Consider the following 16,855-nt stretch of genomic DNA (forward strand, 5'->3'; position numbering starts at 1 on the left):
TCTGAACTGTGAAGTTTCAAGTTTCTAAGTCATACGAAAGTTGGTTAAAAATTGATCACAAGATTTGCACCTAACAAACAAATATACATATATACACACATACAGAGTAAGTTAAATAAAAGCTTGTAAATATAGAGAAAATTGTGAAAAATAAATAATTCAATAAAAATCGATTCATAAAGAACTATTCTAATTGCTTTACTGTTGTCACAGATTTTAACCAGGGATGTGCGATTAATCGATTCAATTTTTTTTTTAATTAATCATAATCCTGATTTATCCAAAAACATGATTAATCAGATACAGATTGTTCAGGTTCTGAATAATTACTCTCTACTCATAAAATGAATAAAAAAATATACATAAAAATATATGAGTATAAATTTTTTTCGATACAAAAAAATATAGCAGCATCAGTTCTCTGATTAATAAAATTAACTGTATTTTGATTATAAAATTAACTGTATTTTGAATAATTAAAATGTAAGTAATCGGGAAATTAATCACTTTGTTTAATCAAAAATTATTATTCTTTGATTAACTCATTATTCAGGTTTTTGATTAATCAGGTTATGATTAATCAGTTTTCTGATTAATAAAATTAATTAGATTCGGATTAATTAAAATGTAATTAATCCAGAAATTAATAACAATCAATTAATTAATCAGGTTTCGATTAAAAAGCTTGTTTGATTAATTAATTAATCGCACATCCATTATCTGAATGCAATCTGTGTAATAAATTTTTTGATCTGAGGTGTGGTCTTCGCTGGAATTGCCCATGTGCAAATCTTACTACTCACCATTTTTTCGGAATAAACTAAGAAATTATTAGACACAGGGAAAAATAGTTTACAGTTAGCAACTGTATGGAGACGACTATCCGTATATCGCGGCAAAAAGAGTTGACGTGATTTTCGTGCTTTTACAAGACAAAACCAGAAAAACGCTCCACATGCGCTAAAACAGTAAAAAATACGGCAGACATATATTACACGATTTTAACAAACATAAAAATTCCCTTGACTGTAAGTCCAATACACAAAATATTGTTGATTACATTTGGATATACGACGTATATGTATATGTAGTGCGCCACTAGTTTTTGAAAAACTCAAAAGTATGCGCCAGAATTTTATCCTTCTGTTGCACCGAAATACGCGCATCCACTATGAAGAATGTCAAAAATCTTTCGAAGACTTCCGCCTCGACAGCCTCATTGATGGCGCGCTCTGTGGCGTAGATACAACCCAATGGCTCACCGCTGCTAGTCACTGTGATATTTATATGATAGAGATTGTTCGGTTGCAACAGCACCGACAACAATATATCGCGCGGCACGTGGTCTTCAAGCAGTCTCATAATTTCACCATAAAGATTCCGCTCGACATAAGTGCAACTTGGATACTCGCTGCACTGACAGTAGGGGCAAAAGCTGGGCGACTCCTTTAGCGGCAACGCACCAGTATCATGCCCACAGGGTAGAATAGAACTTGGCGCGGAGCTGGTGTGGCTGCTTGCCGGCACGCTTGATGTATTCTTCGGTGTCACAGGGACGGTTGATGGTGGTGAACTTTGTGTGGCCTCATCGATGAAGGGGCGCCAGCCGAAAGTGGCATTGGTTTGTGAGAGTTTATCGGTGTGATCGACAGTGAAGCAAGTTTGCACTGTCTCCGCCTTCATTTGCGGACGTGGTGGTTGTGGTGCGCGCGTAATCACAGTTGGCTCCGCAGCTGCTTCGCATTTCTCAACTTGGCTAGCTTGCTTTTGCGCCCTAATAACTTCTGCTATCGCCTCCGCATGACGATTCTTCAAATCGGCAAGCAGTGACGTGAGTTCACGCAGTTTAGCGGTGAGCGCGGTACAGCGCAACATATCGTCCGGCGGTATAATTTCAGTGCGCATTCTGCGTAGCTCGCGGCGTAGTTCGTTCACTTGTAACTCCAAATTGTGTATGCGATTACACTGATGTGCAATAATTTCTTTGGTTATGTCCGGCGGTCTGGGTTGTGTAAGCGGCTCGCGTGGTGTGTTCTCCTCCCTTTCGTGACAAGGCAAAGGTTTCTCTTCAACTGGGTGACAAGGTTGTTCGGGTTCCATTACGGCTGGCGCCGGCGGCGGTAGCGGTTCCACGGTCGTTTCTCGGTGTCGTATCCTTGGAATGGGAAACGTAGATAGTGAACAGGGTGGTTTCTCCACAGATGATTCTCCTGACGTTTTCTTAGCACCGGAACATGATAAACCCAAATACTTCGAGGGATAAGCGCCAAGAGCATCCACTGTCGGTGCGCCGTCGTCTTGCGGCCCATCACTCTTGCCAATCGATTTGTCTACGCAACCTGGCGTCTTCTTGGCTGCTGGTGGAACTAGCGGGGGCGCCGGCACTGCCCTCTCTTCCGGCTCATTTTCTAACTCTCTACGCAACTGTTCACGATCTTTCGATGGCTCTCTGGGTTCTCTCTTCCTTTCCTTCTTTACTTCCCGCTCCCTTCTTCGCTCGGCTTTCTGTTCAATAGTCGCATGCTCTCGTGGACATACAATGCGGCATTTTGTTGGCATTTTTGTGGAATTTTTCTCACAACAATTGTGCTCTAAAAGGCGGTAAATTCGTTTATTTTTATATTTTACCGATCCTTGGCTGTCTGTGTACTGAACTCTCTTCGCCGTTTTGTCTAGCTTCACATTTTCCTGTCCGGATTGCAGACATCTTTCTTGCTCTCCGGAAATGTTGGGTTTATTTTCATTAGTTTTCCACAGCCCGCCAGCGGGGAGGCGTATCTTTTGATGAGAGGGCGACAGCGTAGCATTGTCGCCGTATTCATATTTTGGATCGATAGTGATGAATTTGGAATTCGTTAGCACGCGAAAGGCGTCTAAAATAGAGACGAGAAAAGCAATTGTAAGCGATTTTAAAAAAAGTCTAGTGTGGGTAAACATTTTTGAAAACAAAAATATATATTGAATATTATTTTTCGATTTCAAAGTTTCCAAAGCAATTTGCAGAGATTGGTCGCTCAGCTGTTGCTAAGGTGCTGTTGCTAGATCAGCTGATTTTGTGTGTATGTTTCGACTCACGGCTTAGAATTTTGAATTGAAAGTAAAAGTTGAGAGCTGTCAAATGGACCGCCAATTTTTCGAAAACTAAAGGCGAAAAATTAAAAGGCATTTAAGTTCGATTTTGGATTTTTATTTAAATGCCATTTAGCTTTCGTTGGGTTTCAGATCAACTATATTCAAATAGGCCAGACAGTATTAAGTTTTGAGGTACGCTGATCACGTATAATATGTCAAACCATAATTTTTCTATAGATAAGGAAATTTTCTCTAAAAAGAAACCTACTAGGTTTTAGGACTCACCTTAAATTGTACATATATCACATCTGAACTTTTTCAGTTAGAAAATGCGGTTTTCTCTAAAAAATCTTAAAAATTGCCCTTTTTAGTGCAATTTTATCGAGTTCCATTCTATTTACTGCAAGCTTTAGTGTAAGTTTTATTCTATTTAGGGCAAGCTATCAACACTTAACGGTTACAACAGTCGAATTCGTTGAATTAAACGAATTCAACGGGTTTGTCAGCAGATACGATTAAAAATACTAATAAGTTTTTAGTTCGTTGGACATTTCTGAATAATTTTTCACAATTTTCAAATATGCCTTTTCCGAACATGGTGAGGCGTTAAAAATGGGGCACATACATAAAGAAGTCCAATAATAACTGAAAAATTCGCACTTTTATTTTTTTTACTCCAGTAATAACAGTTAAACTTGGCCAAGGCGCTTTCCTTATAATAAACCAACCGCTTATCCGAATCAAACAAATTTCGTATTAGATGAAAGAGGGCTGAAGTCGTTGGTTTATTATTAGGAAAGGACTTTTATTTCGGCCTTAAAAAATATTTCACAAAGTTTAGCTCTTATTCCTGGACAAAAAAAAAGAAAGTATAATGTCCGGGTTTATCAATTATTGTACTTTAAATAAAATGAAAGACCAAAAATAACTTTTTTTTTAATAAATTTTATTATAAAAGTTATAAAGGTCCGGGTCCCTGCTTTAAACACAAATTTTTTTCCTTAACAAACGCTAAAGTATGCACATTAGTGTGGTCCTTAGAAATCGAAACAAGGATTATTTTTTGTGTCAGCCGCTCAATCGGTAATACCACGGCCACCGATAACACATATAAATTTTGGTTCCGATTGGAGTCGGTTAAGACGTCTTCATAGGGTAATCTGAACTTTGATGGCTGTGCGACACGCCTAAACCGACTCCAATCGGGACCACAATGTATATGTGATATATTCGACTATAATAGCATCGACGTAGGGCTAGCGTTTTTGGAAATCTGATAAAACAAGCTGGTTCCTAAAATTAAGGACCATCCTAATGTACATACATATGAATGTACATCATTAATATCATATAACGAGAAATTATTTGGTGAATCGTTTCGCTTTACTTCGCAGGTAGTAGCACGTCATTGAGGCTTACACTAAAAACTTACAAGAACTTACAAAAACAACATTTAATTAAAAAATCAAAAATAATAAGCCAAATATAATAATTAAAAAAATAAAATAAATACCATTTAGACTGACTGAGAAAAATGGACTATCTTTTTCTTTTTCAAAATCCCCTGTAAAATATTTACGGCACATTGAAAAACACGCCTGTCAAAAGCGCAGTCTTTAATACCATTAATCGCGTATTTCCATTTTCCATATACATAAATTACACAGAAAAAAAATGTTTTCAATTTTGAAATTTCATTAATCGTTTCTAGTCAACGTATCAGAATGAACAATATATTTTTGAAGGAAATTGATGGCTTTTATAATTTCTCTATAAATATACTCCACCAAAAGTTATTCAAGGTAAAATTCGAACATTTTAAAACTTGCACTATGTTATACTAGCATTATGGAAAAATTTTTATATTAGGGCGGAGCAATTTGATTTCGAAAAAATTGTATGACATATTCGAATTCTTCGTTCGATTCTAAGAAAAAATTATAAACAAACTATATACCAAAAACTACGTTTTACCCTCCCAATTTTTAAATAAAAAATCAGTGTACATATTATTATAATTCTTTCTGAACGAAATTAATTTTTCATTTAAAAAATTTTACGTTTTCTTCATATTTAAGAAACTACTTCACAAGACCGAGAAAATAGAAAATTATGTGCAAAATTTTTTGGTACGATGAAAAATAAATTTCGACCAAAAAAGTTACTATATACTGCTTTTTCTATAAAAAAAAATTAGGGGGTCAAATGTAATTTTTGATATATAAGTAGTTTGTTCGCCATTAGACTCAATCGTAGAATATAAATTTGCTATAAAATTTTTTCGAAAATTTTGCTCCGAAAACATTACTCCGCCCTAATGTATATAGCGTTAAATCCGATAAGTTGACCTAAAAATTGGTTATGAAATTTCAAAATTGAAAAAATTTTTTCCTGTGTAATTTATATGGAAAATAGAAATTCGCGATGAGCGAACACTAAATCTTTTATACTAAGGGGTGTGCTTTGATAGGCATATTTTCTCAAGGTTCCGAAAATAATTCACATGGAAGTTTGAAAAAAAAAGACCGCCGATTTTTTCGAACCAGTCTAATATATACCTATAACACATAATTAATTATCCCTCAAAGTACATTTCACATTGTCGTTCATTTCTCTTATTTGCTGCAGCACGCTCTCCATTTGCTCTTCGGTGCGATCGATATTATCCAGCAGTTGATAGATATAAGCGGCTTCCTTCTCGATGCATTTCGAGACTTGTTGGCATTTTGTTATGTCCGATTTGCGAACATTAGCAGCGATGTATGATTTGTACTCATTTAAATTTTGACGTTCGTACTAAAAACAGAAACGAAGCAGAAGAAGTGATTACATAAAAGGTCGCGAAAAAGAGCATAGACACAAAGTAAATTACGTACTTTTTGGAACAAACACCATACACATTTATCTAAGCTGGATATTTTGGGGTTTTTGGGCATAAACATTAGCACATCCGAGAAGAAGAATTTGTTGTTGCTTTTAAGTGTTAAGAAGGGGGGGGTAGACATGCAAAAGGATTAACATTAAAATTGACAGACATACATATAAGTACATAAAGAAGCGGTCCCTAAAACACATTTCATCTACTTCACGTCACTTACCTTTACAAGTTCCGCATTGCGGAATTCCGTATCATCCATGGCTGGATAAGCGGATAAGAGACAGGAGCTGGCTATATTATTCAAAACTGCCAACATTTCCAGCTCATTTAGCGATTTGTGCACAATCATTGTCTGGTAAATTGTATTGCCTACAGTCAAATAAGTCTGTATGCCCGGATACAAATTGGAGTCCAACTTCTGTGTATCCTTGTAGCGCATAATTGTATAAATACAATCGGAGATGCTGCGGCTATACTGCAGCAGCAGCCAAGTATTGTCTTCTGGCGCTATTCTTGCATCCTTTTCGATATCGTCCTGCAAGCAGCAACAAAAGAAAAACCATATTTAGTAAAGGCATTTCCCACACGCCCACACCACCAATTGACTTACCGGCTGCGGGAATGTGCTATGTATCGCCTCATAACACTTCACTTTCACTTTAATCAGCTCATTGTCCAACCGATTGGCATCATTGCTGCGTGTCAACACATACCCTTGACACATGCGCACGCCATCTTTCACATAAACCTCTCGACAACTATTTTTCGCTTGTCCCAACACCACTGGCGTCACATCATTTTCATGCATAACACAATGCACTAAGCGATCTGGCGCTGGACGGTATTGTACCAAGAGATATGGCGTAGCTGCTGCTGGTTTCAGCCGATCCGCCTTTAACCATTCCTGCATATCTGCCTCAACCAGCTGTATGTGATCGGCAGCGGCCAGTACTTGGCCCGAGAGTGTATCTTTGCCCAGGTTAAAGTGCACCGCATTAAAGAGAAATACATCCTTTGGATCTTGATTTATTATATCCATGGCGTGTATGATGCAATAGTCGCCATGTTCTGCTGCTGAAGTGGCATCGTTTTTCACCAGAAACCACGACAGCCGACAGGGTTCAATGGATGACAATGCGGCGGGAGAGGCTGAGGTTGAGGCTGAGGTTTTCACCTCACTGATGCGTTCCAGTTCATCGCTGCTGTTGTGCTCATCGGAGCTATAGTTGGGCGGTGGATCCATTGCCTTTTATTTGTAGTTGTTGTCGTGACTCGTGCTTTAATGAGTCTAGTTAGTTAGTTTGCCCTCTGCCTTAAACCTTCGTTAGCTTTATACTAATAACTCACTCTCGCCGCTAGCTGCTTTTATACTAAACATTTTCGAGTTATACGCGCTGCCTGCTGGACAATACCAAAGTTAGCGGGTTTTCCATGAGTTGAGTCGTTTTCTTTTCACGCTCTTTTACGCGGTACATACATATGTACGCATACATATTTAGACCTCAACAATAACAAAATATGTCATAATTTTTGCACTTCGAAATTTCCGCGATTTGTTTGGCACTCTTACCTTTTCTGCATTACAAAAGGCATAAAAGCAACGTAAACATATTCACCACTTTACTGCACCTTTAATATTCCTCTACTTTTTGTAGGCGTGCCATATACTTACATATACATATACACATCCCTCATTTTGTTCAAAAGTGTCATAATCCAAAAAATATTAATTTTGAGTTGAGTATGCAGAAATTACCACTACCTGCAGCGATTGCCGGTAGCTCAGGAACAAAACGTGTATTCATTTCTTCTATGGGAGTGTATGTAAATTAAAAACAAAGTTTTCAAGCCGTTTTTCGCGGATTTTTTTTTTTTAGTTATGACTAGAGGTCGGATTTATATGCAAAAATAAGCCTAAAAACATGTGCCATCATAACTATGAACGAAATACACTCAGCGTAAAAAATATGAAAACCCCGACGTTTTGATGATTTTATTTATTTATATTTTCCATTAAAAATGTTTCGTATTATGTTATAAAAATATTATTCATTCAACAGCAAAAACCACAAAAATTAAGTTTTTTTTTAATTTCATACAGAACTCGGGAAAATGCAAGAAATACGAAAAAATTTTCTCCAAAATTTTAAATTTTTTAACTCGATTTCTTAAAAAAATTTTGAGTATGCAAGAATTTTTGTGTACACGTTTTTCAACTACATTTGTTAGAAAAATTTTGAGTATGCAATTTTATAAAATGTAAGTTTCAAGTCGCTAAAAATTACCGTTGATTTCTGAGAATTTTTTTGTCGAGAGCCTTGCGCATTTTCTTCCATACAACGCATGAACAAAATCTATTTTTATATTGAGAAAATTTCACAACACCCGCGACAAAAAAAAAAGTCTCAAATATCAACGGTAATTTTTAGTGACTTTAAACTTGCACTTTTAATGGGCTACACCTTTTTTTCAGAGCGTTCAATTTTCTACAAAAATAAGCCAAGACTTTTACGTAACGTAACGTTCCTTAAATATAAAAATCAAAATTAAAAAAAAAAAAATTTCCTGTGTTATTCTTATGGGAAATCGTTGCGGACGTTCTTAATATTAATATTAAGTGTTCCTAATTTCATAGACTGGCATCTAAACGAAACTTTTGAGCATTGTTGCGAGGAAAAAAAATATTTTTTTCTGAATCATCCTAATGTATGTATGTATGCCGGATAAAAGCACTCACTTTCTTTGCCACTTAACTTTTGTTTTTCTCACTTAACCTTTTTCTACTGTTTTTTTCACTCTCTCCTTTCCCTGGTGATTCGCAGTAATTTAATTATGCAGCGATGATGCATTCGACTCACTGGACTTAACAAAGATATAAACAATTTTTTTGTCGAAAATTTGGTAAAGAAAAAAAATATTAAGTTGTTTACTTCTGCATGCATTTCACATTCCACTTCTATTAAATGATACGGACTTTTCATGCAGAGACAATTTTCCTCATAAAATCAAGAGTAAGTAAGTAAGTTAAAATTTCTGTTGGATGCCTTCCTTGATGGGCAGCTAAACTTTTTAGCTTGTCTCTAACTTGAATAATAAATCCTATTTTGGAGCAATGCGCAGGTAGCGCATCGTTTTTACAAACATACATAAATAACTTAATTGTACTTAGTACCTAATGTAATATTTATAGTCATGTGAAAATTAACAGTAATACCGAATTTCCACTAGGCATTGAAATGACAAACAATTTAAAGCATTTAAAAAATGCCGTGTGGAAATTAATTAAATGCCTATTTTTTAACATAATGGCACGAATATTTTCAAATACCCAACCTTGTCATTACAATTTATTTTCAACGTTTATTATTTTTTTTAATAAAAACTACGGCTCGTTATCTAACAAAAACCATATAAGTTCAAATTTAAAACTTTGTAAAAAATTTGAAAGAACAAACATTTTTTTAAGGGCCTTTAGAAAAAATCTAAGCATGCAGTTTTACAGCCCATTAACTTCCAGTTTAAGAAATTACAAGTTTTATGTGACTCAGAAATCGCGTTGATTTTTGATATATTTTATTTGGTAAAATATAGTATTTTAAGGTACACCTTTCTAAGCAGAAGAAAATCGATATTTTGGTAAAGTTTTAAAATTGAAATTTTTCATCTGCTAAGGATAAAAATAATAATACCGTATTAAAATATAGTTTATAAAACTTCCCATTACAGCGTTGCATATAAAAATATAATATCATATAAGCTCAATTAAATCTGTGAGTATTCAAAAAGGCATGAAGCCATATGACATCAAAATAGCGAAAGGATTAATTGCAATTAATTTTTGTTTGGCTTGTGATTCATCATATGATTAATTAATTGATTATTTTATGTTTTTTGCCATCCCTAATAGCGATAGAGCGCCTTTCATTGCATCACGCGATGCAAATTCGTAAGGTCAAAAACCCAACCTTGCAATACATAAATGCAATTAATTGCAATTAATTTTTTTTTACTTGTGATTAATCGTATGATTAATGAATCGATTATTTTATTTTTTTTGCCATCCCTAAAAGCGCCTTTCAATGTATCGCGCGATGCGAATTCGTAAGGTCATAAATGTAGCCTTATATGCACATTAGTAGTATATTAATCCCTAATTAATCTAATACGGTAGACAAACGGGCTCGACTATTTGCATTACCAGCCTTAATTTGCTTTAACTCATGCATTTGGCTCTTTAAAATGAGCATAAGCATCCGAACAAATGCACGAAATTTTTGGGAATTAACTCGGATCCGGGGAATTTTCGATGACAACACTGGTAAAAACGGCCAGTTTTTGGCTTTTGTACAAGTAAGCAAACGAAGCAGTCGAGTTTCGCGTACGCGGTAGCCGAGTGGTGAGAGTTGCGAGCTACAAGCCTGTAGCCAGGTTCGATACTCGGTTGGAGCGATTGCGAAAATTTTTTGTTTTTATTATTAATTTTATATTTTTTTATTTTATTTTATTTATATATTTAATTTTACTTTATTTTATTTTCATTTGCTTTATTTTATATCACATTTCTTATTTTACTATTAGTTAATTTTAATTTTTAGAGATGAATTTTGTTAAAAATTCAACAACAACTAACTGAAAGTAACGTATAAAAAATATAGAATTAAAAAAAAAAGATAACGAAAAGGAAATAAAAAAGTATACTGGCCGTGGGACTCGAACCCACAACCTTGCGGCTGGTTTATTCGCATTACTGCCGTCTGTAAGGGTAAACTTTTAATTTGCATTTATGCTTATTAATTCAAATTAATTTTCTCCGTCTGTCTACCATATAAGACACGTATAGTATAAATCATGGTCTGAATGTTTGTTGCACTTACTGCAGAATCACTTAAAAAAACTCCCGAGGTCCTCCAAGGATCTCATTTAGCATATTAGGGATTAAATACGCAATAACTTTTTAGATTCAAAGTTTTTATGTATATTAAAAAATTATTATTTTTTTCCCCCACCTACATACATTTTATTGATTTTAAAAAGCGGAAAACAAATACTTAACTTAATCGCTATTTTCAGTTTGTAACCTAAATAGTTGGTTAGTGAAAGAGTGCCTGTCTTTTCTTGTTCGAAAATGTCCGTTACTCGTCCCTTTTCAACAAGTCTCATTCGCTTTGAAAGCCAAATGTCTTCTGTTCTTTTGTTACTAGATGATACAAAGGTGTGTCTAACCTCGGCAAAAATAAATAAATGGCTATGTAAATTTCTTATTTAAATTCGCGAAAATCCGCCAAGTATGGAAAAATTATGCAGGCGCGCATCAGACAAACGTTTGTTTATTAGAATTGTTAAAATCGTCGACGGTGCGACGCCAGTTACGCCCCATTTTTTTTTTTTTTACTTTTGTGAGAATTGAAGGTATTTTTGCAATGCTTCAAAGGTGATCTGTCTTCATTTACCAAAAATACAGAAGTATATTTATCTACATACTTGCAGCCCACGAATTCATTCATGCACACACACACTCGCGCTTAATTAGCAACCTTTTTCAAAGACTTTGGACTCATCTTGCGCATACCATTTAATATTTTTTGACAACGATATTGTTCCTTTCCTTTAAAATATAACCGAAAAAAAAGACAAAAAAAAACAAATTATAACTGCACCTAAGCTACCTCAAGCTATTGTCCACAAAATGACGCCAAGCGATAGGTAAATGATTTCAAGGACAAAATACTACATATTTACTTACATACATACATACATACATACGTAATTTTACATTCCACAGAATTGAGGTTGGCTGGATGGAAGTATTCATAGCTGACTGTTGGAAGGTTTTCCATAAGCAAAGGATAACTGCAAGGATTTAACGTTGGCGAGGCACCAGTATATGTACATATATAAGGGATCTAGGTGATTAAGCTTACTTGCCTAGATTTTCACTTCTAGGATTTTTCACCTTCAATTTTCTGCCAGAATCAGATTTAAATATTTTAACTGCTGTCAGTAAATCAGCAGCTTTCTAGCTCAGCGATTTTCCCAAAATATCTTTGTAAGACTTGTTGTTATGAAAATTACTGCCAGATAATCGCATATGCAACTCTCTCAAGGCTGCTTCTGCTTGAATATTTAACTCTCACTGATACTGTAACCCAGAGAGGCTCCAACCTTTAGCTCCACACTACGAAGGCGTAAGTAGCAATCGGATGGATGACCATGCGGTAAATACATTCTAATAACATTGAATTCAGAACCCATTTTCTGACTTTAAGTCTTCTGCGGGTCTACAGGAGTGAGAGTTCCAACTTTGCCTCTAATCAGTGGAATTTCGGGGTTATCTAAAATAAATATACCTACTCTATGCTGAAACAAAACTAAAGATTTGATCTATACAATAGTAAGTTACAAATCTTTAATTCTTAAGACATATTTATTTAGGAATTTTTAAGCAAGCTTTATAAAGAATTTGTTTTCCAGAAAATTTAAGAGAAAATCTTTCTCCTATCAATATAAAATCAACTTTACTCTAGAACTAAAAAAAAAACTATCTGATTTCTCATGACATTCATTATAACATAATTTTTGCTCAGATTTTTGCCGAAAACCAAAGTATTCGTGCGCTCTAATGCCGTTGTCTTCTCCCTTCTAGTATTGAACCTATTCGAAGCGATGCCACCGAAGGCTAAGGAGTCCGTGCGCTGTTTTGTATGGTAAGCTAGCCGAAAAATGCATCCAAACAATTTTCATACAAATCCTAAATTTTCACATACCCAGGCTACAATTACTCTTTCATTGGAATGATGTACGACAACACCTGATTAAGGAGCTTATCCAAAAAGTCGAAAACCTAGCCAGGCTAAAGGAAGAAATTCATTTGGAAGCGAAGTTACTAAGAATGAATCTAGCCGAAGCAGAAGCAGGAGATTCAGTTACTGATATCTTTGAAAAGGTAACACAACTCAGACGAGAGAGCGTATCTGCGAAAGCTATGCAATTTTGCGCCGCACACAACCACCCCCCACAAGTAGAAATACTCACCGATATCATATTACGATCAGCCGACGTCAATATGTTCAATAGCAGAATGTTGCTCAAACATCTGGACGTATTGGAAGGGTTCGACAAAGACAATTGCAAACTAAAGCAAGCAAAATTGGGTGCAGTTAGATGTGCGCGAAATAAGAATGCTAAGTTGAATTCTTCACACGAGGCAAAGAAGAGCACCAAACCGAAAGGTGGAGGAATGATGCAACAAATGGAAGTTTTAGTGGCGCATGGCAAGCTGGCGTTAGAAAATGAAAGCTTATCCCTTACTGCGCAGAATTTTATAACAGATCTGACGAGCGCATCAGACCCCAAAATGGGCAATTATAATATTCAGTTGTTGGAGGCCATCCACGCTCATGGTAAGGAAAATGTAGAGAAACTTTGGAACTATTCACTTAACAACAGAAATGGCAGCCAAAGGGATCATATACTATTCGCAAGGTATAGCTTACAAGTAGCTGCCGATCTTTGCTACAACAGCAATGAGTTTACACTAAGCGATTATTTGTATGATGCCTTTGGTGAAACTGTCCCTTTTTATCAAGTCTTTAAAAACATATTCATCTAGGTGACACCAGAGATACCTCAATAATAGAGCCCACTAGAACTGCACCCGTTACGGAATTCACACAACTACCTATTACACAGCAGTCAGCTGAAACCGAACCCTCCGACAATACGGTCGATAGGAGAGAACTGAATGCTGAACGCAAAGAAAAGAGTAAAACAAATCTGCATGAAGAAGTGCCAGCCATAGAATTTTCAACGGAGTATTGCCTGAAAGATGAACCAACTATCATACCTGAGAATATCGCCAGAATATTTAATAACAATCTAGTTATAGAAGATGGCATAGAATGGATAAGACTCGGACCAAATAATACCCTAATGCAAAAGAGCGAACTAAGCAAAATAGATTGGACTAAAAGTGGTCCCAGCATTACACGCAATTTGCTGATGAAGTTATTCGGTTCTGAAAAAGTAGCTAATCAATCGCTGTCAACCAAACCAGCACCAGTTTTTGTGCAAAAGCCTATATTCCAGAGGCTTAAGTTGAACGCCACGATTGTTAGTGATTTGATTCATTTCATGAAGCTTACAAAGGATTTGTCGCTAAATGATATACGATGTGAAATGAATCGAAAGAAGCGCGAAAGGAAAATTTAGCTGTTAATGCGAGAAGAGTATGCGCGACAAAATGAGAAGGAGATGGAGATGCTAACTGGGAGGAATGAGAAGAAAACTGATACGAGAAATTGGAAAAAAATAAATGACAAAGCGATTTAATGGAATTTAAAAAAAAAATATAGGAAATAAATACACGTATTTATTCGGCAGCGAAAGATCGGCATACTGTATTAGGACAGGTCGCGAAAAAAATCGTGTGATATTTTTGATCGCTCTCTTCAAAATATTTATTTTGTACAAGTGCTTTTCGTGAGCTAAAAATCGTAAAAAAAACACCTGTAATAATGCGTTTTTGTCAAACATTTTTTAGTTGAAACCCTCTTTAAAATATATGCATCAAGGCTTTTAAAACTTCTGACAAAAGGTTCAAAATAATATTTTTTAATAAAGCTATCATGAATGAACATATTTCAGAACAAGTCATTTTTAAGCAAGAAGCTTTTTATCTACTTTATATCGGCGATGGGCACCACCTAGCCCGCGGTCAAAGCTCTTTTAAGCTTTCTATACATTTTGTATAGTCGCATGGAGAGTAACAGCTCTCTCTGCCCATCGCAGCTCTATATCAGTGATGATCAGAGAGAACTTTTATCCAGCGCGCCCCTATACAAAATGTATAAAAAGCTTAAAAGAGCTTTGACCGCGGGCAAGGCAGCGTACATCAACGATTTATGGCAAGCTTTGAATAACTTCTCTCAAGGCATGTGTTTCGGTTATGCCTGTTTTATATGGATGCGCATAGAATGAATACTCCCACAAAAAATATTAATGGCTAATTTGCGCATTAAAAAACCATGCCATTACATAAAAAAAAAACACTAAATTAAAAAATGTGTGTCATATGAAAAATGCCATGTCGGAACAAATTAAATGGCAATAATGCCGAGTTTCCAATAGGCATTGAAATGACGAAAAATGTGTACCATTTAAAAAATTCAATTTGGAAACGAATTTAATGACAATTTTTCTCGATGTAGTGGCGCCGGTATTTTTAGTGCCCGAATTTTCAATTAAAATTTGTATCATTTAATGCCTAGTAAAAATATGGCATTATTCTCGTAGCAATGACACGAATATGTATGTTTTAATGCCTGATTTTGTCAATAAAATGTTTGCCCTTTAACGCCAAGTGAAAACCTGGTATAAGTCCGTTTCCACGTGGCATTTGTTTAATGGTAGACAATGTTATGTAATTTTCATCATTGCAATGGGAATTACAAGATAAATTCAGTTCCGCGCGAAATTCGGATGCCATTGTAGAAGTTTTTTTTCCATTATACTGCATGGAAATATCATTAAGTCGTAACGATTACAAAATAAAAATTTTTAAATAATTAAATGCATGTAGCTGTCATTAGTATCACACTTACTTAATAGTGTTTTTCCTTTGATAGCTTCGTTATTGCTGTGCACTTGAATTTGCTCTGCGGTTGGTTGCTTTTGTGCCCTCGTCGTTGTATTGCAGGTACAGCCACTTGCTTGTTGTTGTAAATTTATAAAAGGATCTGTATTAGGCACCTTAACTACCGGCTTTAGGGTAACAATGAATTTAGTAGGTTTCTTCACCGGACAATAGCAACTAAATATGTATTAAGAAGAAAAGAAAAGAACAGCTAAAGTGAAAGTGAATGCAAAGGCCAATTCTGGTAAATGCGCCAATTGCCGCCAGAAAAAAATGAAGAGTGAGTAGAAAAAAATACCTACTTATCACCGCTGGCATTCATGAGCGCCCGCAATGCGATGGCCCGCACAAAATCCATTTGTTGTTGTCCATTGTAAACTGCATTCATTATTTAATTGCTCTGCGGTTTTATAAAGTTGGTTTTTTTTCGTAGTTCTTGTAATTTTTTTATTGCTGTTGATCAGCTTACAAAATAACATTGCGAATTTGGTAACATAAGAATTTGCACTAAAATTTATTTTTTGAATATATTTTACAGAAAAACACTTTTTTCAATAGCTGTTATTATTAGTGACGCTTGTTGCTAATTTCCGTTTTTAATTTAAGTTTTGTGTTTGAAATTAGCTTAAAACAATTAAATAAATTTTCTGAATTGTCTTCAAATTTTTTTGACTGAATCAAAATTTGAAAATATAAACAAATATGTGGAAATGGGAAATTTTTTTTTTATATTTTCCTTAGTGTTTGATAATTGTGAATGGCTCATACAAATTGCCGGATTTGCTCGAAATTTAGTGTTAAAATTACGGATAGTATTAAAGTATCCCATTCCAATCTGGGTCGGAACATATTGAAAGATATGTATGCAGATCCTTTCCTCATTCCTATCAGAATCCTCTGTCTGTTTGGAATTCTATAAAATTTTTCACTTCTAAAAATTTACCTTTATTTTGATTTTTTTGAGCGGAGAGCACTTATCCAACATATGGGACCCATACAGTGCAGGTATGCTCCTAGCTGGTACATGCCTTGTCTCATAACTGCACATGTGCCAATGCTCTGGGAGCAAGCCCGGCCGCAAGGGTGAGGTTTTGGGGGTTTAAACCCCCGCTGTGGAGGGAAATATGCATACAAATTTGCCATCATTTAGTTTAAGATAATAATGGTAGAGAATATTTTAAGATCTCAAATAATTAAGATCTCTTTTCAGAGATAGTAGTCGAGAGCTTCAATTTAAACCGGGAAGGTTATATCACTTTTTGTTTCTTTGCTAG

General features: G+C 35.4%; 1 protein-coding gene across 1 annotated transcript; it reads right to left on the reverse strand.

Annotated features, from left to right (window-relative positions):
* Window positions 1-1,098: 1,098 nt before the first annotated feature.
* On the reverse strand, window positions 1,099-15,969 carry LOC108360153 (uncharacterized). Its single transcript, XM_017612337.1, has 3 exons — window positions 15,884-15,969; window positions 15,550-15,758; window positions 1,099-2,873 (listed from the first exon to the last, which is right to left on the reverse strand). Exons 1-3 carry the CDS (start codon window positions 15,967-15,969, stop codon window positions 1,099-1,101), a joined length of 2,070 nt encoding a protein of 689 aa, XP_017467826.1.
* Window positions 15,970-16,855: the final 886 nt, after the last annotated feature.

The sequence above is a fragment of the Rhagoletis zephyria genome, unplaced genomic scaffold (genome assembly GCF_001687245.7).
Source record: "Rhagoletis zephyria isolate East Lansing unplaced genomic scaffold, Rhagoletis_zephyria_1.1 Rzeph_scaffold_00526, whole genome shotgun sequence".
Lineage (NCBI taxonomy): Eukaryota > Metazoa > Arthropoda > Insecta > Diptera > Tephritidae > Rhagoletis > Rhagoletis zephyria.

What these genes read in the sequence shown, in the direction of transcription:
- LOC108360153 (XM_017612337.1), bottom strand. Translation starts at nt 15,969, where the DNA reads ATGAATGCAGTTTACAATGGACAACAACAAATGGATTTTGTGCGGGCC. An exon ending in ATGAATGCCAGCGGTGATAA is followed by an intron (nt 15,759 to 15,883) that starts GTAGGTATTTTT and finishes ATACATATTTAG; the next exon opens with TTGCTATTGTCCGGTGAAGA. An exon ending in CAAAGGAAAAACACTATTAA is followed by an intron (nt 2,874 to 15,549) that starts GTAAGTGTGATA and finishes TCTCTATTTTAG; the next exon opens with ACGCCTTTCGCGTGCTAACG.